Genomic DNA, 10,952 nt, shown 5'->3' with positions numbered 1-10,952 from the left:
CCGTTAGCACATCCACGTCATGAAAAAGTGAAAAACTCAGCGTGATTTTCTGCTACAGTAAGCACAACTTTTCTGCTTACTTTTAAGCAGTACTATGAAATTGGACCCAGAGCACAAGCAACTGTGATATTAAAACAAACAGTAATTTCTTCAAGCAAATGTGATGCGATCAAGCTACATGAGTTGCTTGTCAGGAATTTTCATTTGGAGATACAGGGCAAAATAGGGCCACTTCATCACATCTCTTGGTGTTCTGACTTCCATAATTTTTGAACTAATGATGGTATCAGCATGCAGTTTTCACAGCAGTAATGCTGAGATTGTGCTTATATAATAAAAAAAAATTTACAGGGGTCGACAAAAGACTCATTCAGCTTGATCGCATCACAAATACTGAAGTGTTTCGGAGGGTGAAGTACCACAAACGTTACATCAATATATACCTCATCACAAGCAGCACAGCGCGGCTTCAAGGTCTCGGCGTTATGCCTCCCGCAGTATATCTTGCCCTCTCGGTAGAAGTAGATCAGATCAACCAGTTGTTCGTTGCAGACCGCACAGACGAAGCAGGCCGGATGCCAGCAGGCGTTGGGACCAGCCCGGGAGGCAAAGATGGCGATATCCCCGCCGCACACAGCATTGCCACACTGTGGGAGAAAACAAAATCAGCCAGATTTGAAGGGTTAGCTTTGACATCGACACCCTAAGCATTTTTGAAACTTCCCAAATCCTCCCAAAATCCAACACTAGTGGGAAATCAATGGATATCTCGGTAACCTCAAGGGTTGTCAGGCCCTGTGGAATGAACTGAACACTGGCTGGTTGCTACTGGTACATTGTACCATCCTCAAGCCTACAAAATCCTTTAAAAAAAATGATGGATTTGGCAGGCTGTGCAAAAAACATGCGAGCTGAGTATGCTCTAACACAATTGGAACTCACTGCTTATTTTACCCACCGAGTGTGCAAAAACAAGCACAAAATGCCAAGAGAATGTTTCTCAATCGAGCGGCAGCCATCTTGCTTGTCATGGGACTGGTCACGTGAAAACAAGTGAAGATGTTTTTACTAGAACAGTTCTTAGATTGTGTCACAATGTTACAAAATCTAAATTGCACTGAAAACCAGTTACTAAAAAATAAATGTGCAATTGTACTTCAGACATCGCACAAAATATTAAAAACAACTTTTCAGTACCTCAATATTGTAAGTTGAACAGAGAAGTCATACATATATCCAGGTTTTTGTTGTTAACAAACTCTCCCCCAAAATCAGTAATATTTAGTACTAATATCACAAACTGATCACACTGCACATTTACTGAAAGATGATCTGCTGTTTGATTGATTATGTTTCTTTTGTTTATCTACTTTTTGGAGGCATTTTTATTGGGGCCAAACCTTTGCAATGTTCCACTCTACTCGCGGCTTTCTGCATAGGATACGTGTAATACAAGTGCGCATACGTCATTTATATTCTCACATAGACTTTGACATTCGGTGTATTAATCATCAGTCTTTACAAATAGCCATAATTGCATGATCAAATACAGCAACATAAAAAAATTCACTTTCGTTCTGTCCCTCGGCGGAATTTGAAGTGGCATAGCTGTTTGGGGCTGAGTGCGCTGTATTTTATCTGAGGGTTTGTGGCGTCACACGTCGAGTATCCGTTGCTTGGGTGCGACAATACATAATTGGAGACGGTGGGTCTCCACCCACTCCAGTATTTACACGCAACTAGCTTATTCAAATGTCGTCACTTGCTCTTCAGTTAAGAACCCGCCAAAAATTAGGATGATAAATTGAAAGTTGGTGGTCACTTTCTGAGGAAATGAGACATTCCAGTATAAGGGATGAGAGTGTAATTTAATAATATCAAATGGTGTTGGATGGGGGAAGGGGGGGGGGGGCTGTTTGTACACTGATTTTGAGTGTCTTGAAGAATATACATGCCGGTGGGAGGGGGATGGTTGTTTGGACAGACTGGAGTACAATTAGCATTTACTGATTTCCTTTCCTCCGTAGTGAACACTTTATGGGTTTAATTTGAAATTAATTTGGAATTGATTGTTGTAGTTTGTAGTGCACTTTAGTGGATTTTAAATAACTTTTATCTGAGGTTAATACTGTTCATAATGTAGGGCGCTTAACAATTTTATTTGGAAAATGCATGGTAGAAATGTTATGTTTATTACCATACACTTTTTTTTGGTAATATGCAGGATGGCAAGTATATTGGAAAGCAGCTTGCTGGTATTGCATGTTTTCTTTTTTGAAGAAAAAAACAATAATAACAAAAAAAGAGTACTTTTTTAGCACAACTTACTTTCCAAGTCAAATCCCCTCCCCCTTAATCCCCTCCCCACAAAAAACCCATACAAATGAGACAATCAATGGTGATAGAAAGATCTCCCTTTACTGTTTTGGACTACTGAAAATAGCTCCCTTACTACAAACATGGCTTTTCATTTTCAGACCCAGCAGTTAGCTCACATTTATTATGTATTTTTGGTGCGACCGTTTCTGCATGCCCAAGTACTCTCTACAAATGTGATGCGTACTTGGGTATCCCTGCATTGACTTCACAGAATGAGTGACGGTAGGAATCCGCGGCGTCCAGCCGGGCCCCAGCATTCTGACATGAAGCCAATGTTATCCAAACAGCCCAGGGTCCGATCTGTTACATACAATAATACCGGCCCAGCGTGTAGTCATAACCGTGAAATGAAGCCCACACTGCATGGGGTCGAACAAAATCCAACTGATATACGATCGGGGCCCGCACGTTTTTCTTGCTTTAAACACGGCAAGCAGCGCCGTGGAATTTACACATCACATTGGCAATGACGACTCAAATACTGTACATGCATCATGCACACGCATTGTGTGAAAAGGCATTATTTTGCAAGTGAACAAAATGACATGGAATGCCTGTAGTATTACAGTTTGTGATAATACAGGGTGAGTCAAAACAAACGAAACCAAAATGTCGGGACTATTGTTTTAGAGAAGTTGTGCATGTACCACTTTGAAAATGTAGGATATGAAAGCCCAATTCATAAGCTTTCTTTTAGTACAAGAATCAATCAAATCACTCATTTGGCATTCCTGTTATTACATTACAAATATTACAACTGAGAAAAACTTAAATAAAAACAACCTGAGATTGCCAAAATATTTTAAGATTACAAATTTAAAATGGATTACTGTTCTGTCAAGACTCTTCCAAACAATCAGCCTCTCCCTCCATCAATCTCTGACTCGCTAAGTCTCGCCATTTTTCAAATCTCGCTTTTGTTTTCGGCTTTGGCTTCATCTCCGGCTCCAGAAGGATTTAGGAACCATTAATCCTAAACCCAAACAAAAATCCCAAAAGCTGGCTTCACATCAGGATTTGAAGTCTGAGCAGAAATGGGACATGATAGCTCAAACCTCATGGGTCTAAAATCATTTCATAATGAATTTGGAAGCCGAGCTGAGACAAACCCAAAGTTTAAGATTCATCTAATCGACCAATGACCAACCTGATGGCAGACGCATCCAGCCAGGGTCAGTGGCAGCGGCCTGGCCGTCCCCCTCCCCAGGGCCTCCCTCTTGCGCTGAGAGCTGAACAGCTTGAGTTCTCGCTTCTCCTCCTCGCTCAGCCCGTTGCAGTAGCGCACCTCGTTGTCGTGGGGTGGCAGCTGCTGCATCAGGGACTTGATGCGGTATTTCTCCCCGCCGCTGTTGACGTAGGGGATCTTGTCGTCCGGCAGGGCGTTCATGTACTGGTGAACCTTTGGTGTCCAAAAAGAACAGATTAATCAATCTGCCATGTTTTTGTCATTCAGTATCACATTACAGGTTTAGCGCAACAAATTTCAATCAACGTTTTTCAATGCACACGAAGGGCCAGCCATAATCCTTTGACTGACTGAGCGACTACGTCTCCTGAGTATACAATGAACACAGACTTTTGGATCCAGTTTCGACTAGTAAGCACGCCAAGTCTCGTTTTCGTAAATCCATCCTTCGGAATTACATACAAGATTCATTGAAGCAATTTCTTATTGACTTCCAAGCTGTCTAATTTAACCCCAACCCTTTTAAGATCTCCTCGCAGATAGTCTTGTAATGTACATCCTACTAAACAGATGCAATTTCAGCTCAGAAAACGTCGCGGATGGAAAATTGAAAATAGAAAGTCGTGACGTTTCTCTGACGGCGGTGCTGCGTGTATTAAACCACCGAGGAATAAGAATGAACATGGAAACTTCAGTTTGCTTACGTATGCCTCACTTTGATTTCCAAGATGGCGCACCCTGATAAAGGTGTATTTAATACCAGTTTTAGATACCAGGCAACAAGCAAACAAGAGAGGCCCCAATCCCAATATTCACACATCATTTTGAAATACTGTTTCCTGCACACTGTCTGTAACTGATCTCACTTGAAGCATCATTTTTTTTTTTTACGTCATTTTTTTTTTTTACATAATGCCATCCGATCTGGTTACACTACCTGTTCCGGCTTGAGGCCCGGAGGCACCCACGTGTACTCCTCCAAGATGCAGCCGCTGTCGTCGTCGGAGGTGGAGTTCCTCTGGAAATCCGTCATCATGCGGCTGACTGTCTTCTCCTGGTCCCCCGACATGATGTAATGGTCCTCCCGCGGACACTTGCAGTGCAGGCAGATCTTCCTGTGTTACACAGCCAAAGGGGGGAGATGGGAGGGGGGGGGGGGAGGAGTGGAGAAAGAAAGGCAGACCATGAGACAAAGTAATGAACGGTCCCGGGGTTTAATTACAAATTACAAATTACCCTGCTAACCGGTCCGTGGGGAAGGGGGATTTTGATTGTGATATTAGTCATGAAATCTGAGGGCAATGAACATTGGGCTGAGGATTTTTTTATTTTTAAAGTATTTTTAAAGGGACGCTCTGGTTTGTTGGACTTGAGGTATGGCACCTGTGAATGGAGATCATTGAGATAATTTAAACCTGGGCTTATTTGTCATTAGCTACTTGAACACTACATCCGCCTTTTATTTATCCACTCCAGAACTTCAACAAAGCAACTGGGCTTAATTTATATGGAGCTGCTAAGCATACAAAAATGACGCTAAGACATTTGAAGAGCTAAAAATGTTCACTAGCTATATTACGTGACCTTTAGTTTAAGGTGATAACCTGTTCTTTTAGCAAGGCAAAATCAGGTATTCAAGGTAAGGGACTCCATGAAATAAGCCCCAGCTGTGAGTTACATGTACGGTGGTCCAGTTCACAGAAAATAATACTGGAAAGTATTTTAAGGTTGAACAAAGAAATTGACTGGAGCGGGGTTCGAACCTGCGACCTCTGGATTGCCGTTCTGGTGCTCTACCAACTGAGCTATCCAGCCCTATGTTGGCAGTTTCCCCTTTTTGTCAATGTCTTTGTTCAAGCGGCGCTATTCAGAAGCTATAAACCAGTACAATGTACATCACGTAGCCAGGGGTCACGTCCAAAAGTCACGAAGCTGGCAACATTAGTAATGCTGCAAACCCGGAAAAATAGCAAATGGGGATCACTCAGAGAGGATACTGCTTTTTGTATGGCTTCTTTGACAGAAAGTCCACAGAAAATGTCTATGGTTAAACAAGCAACATGAACTACATGTAATGAACAGTGCTGGCATTGCTGCCAAGCCATGGTTTGGACCAGACAGTTACAAAATGTACATGGACATCTCATGAAGAATTAGGCACTCTAAAATGAGTGATAAATTACAACAGTAGGAAATTGGGCAATTGAGATCAAGTGCTATTCAATCTGAAATGTCAGTATTAGCTCAATAAATTGCAGCCCTCAAAAACATTACGACATTTCATTTCTTGTTGCACATCATTTCCATAGGTGTACACGACAAGGGTATAAATCGCATTTGTGCAGACAAACTGGGAAAACTGTATGACTGGCTATCAAGTAAAATATTGATTTATTCATTTTCCGAATCAACTGACATCTGTAGCAAACCAAATTAATGACAGGGAGAAAAATACTTTATGAACCGTACCGTACGCTGAACCAATCCCTATACAAAGTGCTCACATTCTGAGTCACAACAATGTGCCCTTTTTTATGAGGCATGAATTTCTTTTGATAATTTCACAAAAGAGAATTACATTGTTGGGTTCTCAATAGCTTCAGCCACAGGGGAGAAATCCTAGTATTCACTGGCGCAGCACAGTTGGCCAGGTGTTGAGGTGACAGGTCTATACGAATGACATACATGTACATGTATACATGTCTATTACAAAGTAAACTCGAGTATGTGTACATGTATGCACATGTACATGTAGTTGTTTCAAGCAATGACATTGCAGTTGGCCTATTGTTTGTAAAAATCAAACAAATCTCTGAACAAAAACCAAAATAGGGGCCCCCTACTGCACCATATTTCCAACAGTTTGTTTATAATTATATTTGGCACATACATGTACAATACAATACAACACCACACGTCTTGAACAATTCCATACACACAGAAAGAGAGATTTATAACTTAATCACCACTGGGATTAAGTGCAGTTCGTATTTAGTACAAACTGCATTTGCATAATTTTCTTACAAATCACATACCTGTATACAAATTCTGTCAAAGTGAAGCCAACCACACGTCTCCAAATATATTTCTAGATCTAGGTCATGTAGGTAACTATTTCTGTGCTTCAATGTACAAAGCAGAAGCAAAGAATATAGGGCTACCTGACACTTTAAAAACATCAAGCAGACTGATGCTCACTCACTGGCAAGAGATCACTTTTTGAAGGGTCGACAAGTACCACTATGCTACTAGTGCTTAACTCCAAGTCACCCTTTTCAGCACACTATTTAGATATCCACTTTACAGGTTGTTGTGTGTGTACTTTTCAATCCAGGGACACGACATACGTCACAAAGTCTTACTTAATAACTCACCGGCTCCACAAATACGCAATTCTACGAACTACCTCGATCAAGCAGACTGTGAAAAGACACTGGCCCCGATGTGTTTGAACAACTAAAAACCATTCCCTCTCGCGCGATAACTCTTAAACAATCGGGCAGGGCTAGATTGACAATTTAAATGCACTGGTTACTAGGCTTTGGCCCCCACCTTTACTGTGTGCCGGTGTGCGTGCATGTTGTTACAAGTAATGATGTTAAACACTGCAGTAAATTCCTCTCATTCCTAACATGGCTGAGGGTAATAAATACTACAGGTGATTCCTATGTTGTGACATGTGTGACATGCAAAGTTAAACAACGCAACTCCTTGACAGCTCATGTGATACAGGAACATTCCAGATTTAAAAGATGTGTGTACAAGTACCATACATGTACATGTACCGGTACATGGTGGCTCTTAAATATTTTTCTAATTTCTAAGGCGCATGCTTAAACCTACACATGCAGTGTATTAAAATGTAAAAATTGTTCACTTCTTTCTATAAAAGTTATTACACAATTCTACAAGCATGTTTTACCTGACAGTCCAAAACATCCTGTACTGTCATTTTCAAGAAAAGTTGTATTTTTGTAGGGAACAAAACCGGCCCTTTTTTCAAATACTGCCCCCAATTTACCATATTTAGACCACATTTTGTTTGCAACCGATTACACACCTACGGTACATGTATGAACGGGTACAAGCCAGCGAGACTGCTTCCCTGACCTGACAATTCCCTGACGTCTGTAAATTGCTCCGTTACATCTTAAGTGGGGTCAGGGAGCCAGACAAGAGGAACATGATTTGTTTTTCTTTGTTTTTTTTTCAGCATCTACGAACACAAAACTTCAAACAAGTCAGTGTAACAATATCTGCTATAAAATACTAACCCAAAAATCCATCCATTTCTGAAAATGACAGCAAAAACAAATAATGTATATTCCCTTTAAACTTGAGAAAATCGACCCCCCAAAAACTACTTTTTTTTTTAAAGAACGTTGTACATGTATTACATGTGATTGAAATTTTATCCCCCAAAGTTTGATGGGTAAAATGGTGAAGGACTACTCTGAATGAAAAAAAACTCTGTTGGCACAAGGGACTGATCCCTACAACCACTTGTCCCTGAAGCAGGTGGTCAATGACTTTTACAACTGACCAATCAAATCAAGTAATGGCCGTGGTCAGTCTGTGCACTGACCAATCCCATCAAAGACTCCACGCGGTGGCGTGGATTGTTGACCAATCAACAGATTAACTCTTTTTGTGTGTCTGGCACTCAGTCAAGGGGGGTCTTCTCAGGAAAAAAAGCTCAAGGAAATCATCCCAAATACCAACAGCTGCTGAGATGATAAGGGCGACTTAGCTGTTCTCATTTCTACCATGTTTCGATGAAAAGTTAGAAAATGTAACAATGAAATAAACAATTTGTAGATTGATTAACAGCCTTGGAGTTTTTATTGCCATGACCAGAAACATTTCATTTTAAAACCCCTAATTATTTTTGTCAAAATGCAGTTTCTGAACGAAGAAAGAATCTGAAAAAGAAAATTCAATTTTCAAAATGAACAAAGAAAAAATGGACAGAGGCAGGATTTGAATCTGTGACATTTGGAATGCCATACTGATGGCGTACAGACTTAGTTACTGTACATTTGTATCTACCCGTAGCCATTATGGGCAACTCCAATTCATGTAATGACTGTGACAAGAACTTTTAATTTTCAGAGCTCAGTGAATAAACTGAAAATGTATTATTCAAATCGTATACATTCATCATCTGGTAGTGGTCACGAAGATTACAGATCAGGAGTTTTGGATCATTTCTCTGAATCATTAATTAGATATCATGCTTTATAATTGGCCTTGTTGCAGACATTACTCTTAATTGTTTCATAAGGCTGGAATTGGCCCTATACATGTACAACTATAGCGCACAGTGTCCAGATAATAGTCAATGTCTTTGGGGATGCATGTTTCTGACAAGGGTACCGGTATTATGCTGCATATTAAAGGCAGTAAAAGACAAGAGTAGGGGTGAAATTATCAGATCATGATAATCCAGGACCTTCAAGACTGGGTCTGATTTGAAACCCAAGTGAAAAAGCTTGAAAGTAAAAGGAAAAAAAAACACCACTTTCACAAGAAAATGTATTTGCATGCACAAAGACAACAATGATGTACATGTACACAAGTCTTGTAAAATATCACCAACAATGGCAAAGCAAACTGCACGCTGAAAAATATTGACATAAAGGAAGCCTTGAGTAGGACATTCCAAATAATTAAAGGCAGACACGGGCACTTTAAGACTTCTAGCAAATACACCGACTATGATCGCAATTCTTTAATGTGGGTTCCATCCGCGGATGTACGGTGTACAACCCAATGCACTCACTTAGCCCAAGACCTGAAAGCAATATAGGTTTTCCGAGATAAGGAGATCTGGGGACAGGGGTGACTGCCCGCTGAAGCACACATGCCACGGGGACGCGTGAGTGATAACTTGATAGCTCCAAAGAGGTAGCCATGTTCATATTGTTAAAAAAAAAAGGGGGGGGGGAGAGAAAACTGCCTTGGGGTTTGGAAGGGATAGGACTACGGCTGACTCGTATTCCAGTCTGCCTCCCACTAGCCACTTCATGCATTATGGATGAACGCCGACTGACTGTGGCTTTTTTTATATTTTAGTCGGCCAGCCAACAGGGCCAATGTCCGAGAGGCCTCTGCAGCACCAAACCGTGTGATCAATCACTGTAGAGAGATTCCCATCTCGGTTTATATTCATCCATTTATACCGTATCTACATGTATGGCATTGAATTATTCGTAGTTTTTTTTTTTACTATTTGAGTGTTAACGTTGGGGTCAGGGATTTCGTATAGAAGGGAGAATGGAATAGTCGGCTCCCTTTGATCATATATTCATGGTTAATGGCAGGTGAATAATAGAATACATTCTCAGTTTCAAAACAGGTTATTTTGTTATAAATTCATAAGAACAATGTAACAGGAATCGTGGACCGAAATTTCGAATTCTTTGATGTTAAAATATATGTACACATATTGGCAAATACAAAGTCTGAGACTGAGGATATTAAAAAATACACCTACATACATGTACACGTATGTACATCACCCGGTACTTGGAGGAAAAATTTGTATCCTTTTAGAAAACTAGATATTTACAGCTCCAATTTCAGAAACTATATACAGCTCCATTTTCTTGGGCAATACATGTACTTAAACAATTTTCCATTTAAATCCAGGCACCTTAACCATCTCTTGACAAGTAGAAAAGATTTTTGTACACAAGAGGAAGGGTATCATAAAAAAAATTGTATTTAAAACAAAAACAAAAAAAAATCACAAAACATTAACTGCACCAACATTCACCAAAAGATTGACCCAAATATACATTGTACCATCAGCTAAAATCCTGGCCCATTCTTCTCTTATGTTTTACCATACGTCCACCTTAAAAAAAAAAAAATTGTCTCCCGCTAACACGCCAGGGGGAGACACCGTACATTATACCCACGATGCACCTGTACCTTTAAGCCTAACAAGCTCCTTCACATTGTCCGGGGACCAATTACAATGTTCTTTGGATCCATGTTTGGCTGGAGGGGAAGTTGGACGGCCATGGTATACCATCAAATTTGTGCATGTAATACAAAATTTTGTCGTTTTATTTTGCATGTACAATGTGAGCGTGTCTGTAGTGTGTCCCTGGGCTGTCCTGGGATGTTACTGGCAAGGTAATTACACGATACCCGTCCCCTATAAGAGTGTATCATTTCTTGGGGATTGTTCGGCGAGTATCGCCCAAGGTACAATGTGTGGCGGAGGAGGTTTGCATTGTGTGATGAGATTTTAACAAATTATTAGCGGGCTTGGCATAATCACGTAATTGCTAATGTGGTGTGAAAGGCGAGCTGTACATTCACCGATGCACAATGAAGGTGATGTACATGTACACAACATGTTGAACACCACTTTTGA

General features: G+C 40.5%; 1 protein-coding gene across 2 annotated transcripts in view; it reads right to left on the bottom strand.

The window, feature by feature from the left end:
* Positions 1-10,952, bottom strand: part of LOC119736943 (prickle-like protein 2) — a 33,502-nt gene that overhangs the window by 4,143 nt on the left and 18,407 nt on the right. The window contains exons 1-4 of one of the 2 annotated variants that reach the window (XM_038210982.1): positions 6,940-7,162; positions 4,503-4,680; positions 3,527-3,778; positions 444-647 (exon numbers count right to left, since the gene is read on the bottom strand). In XM_038210982.1, coding sequence (XP_038066910.1) covers positions 444-647; positions 3,527-3,778; positions 4,503-4,634 — 588 coding nt within the window. In that variant the 5' untranslated portion in view covers positions 4,635-4,680; positions 6,940-7,162. Of the gene's footprint in view, positions 1-443; positions 648-3,526; positions 3,779-4,502; positions 4,681-6,939; positions 7,163-10,952 lie in introns of those variants that run through there. The other variant, XM_038210983.1, reaches the window with a different exon arrangement.

Source organism: Patiria miniata, unplaced genomic scaffold, assembly GCF_015706575.1.
Source record: "Patiria miniata isolate m_02_andy unplaced genomic scaffold, ASM1570657v1 HiC_scaffold_3, whole genome shotgun sequence".
In the NCBI taxonomy this organism is placed as follows: Eukaryota; Metazoa; Echinodermata; class Asteroidea; order Valvatida; family Asterinidae; genus Patiria; species Patiria miniata.
This window is presented reverse-complemented; position numbering and strand designations above follow the sequence as displayed.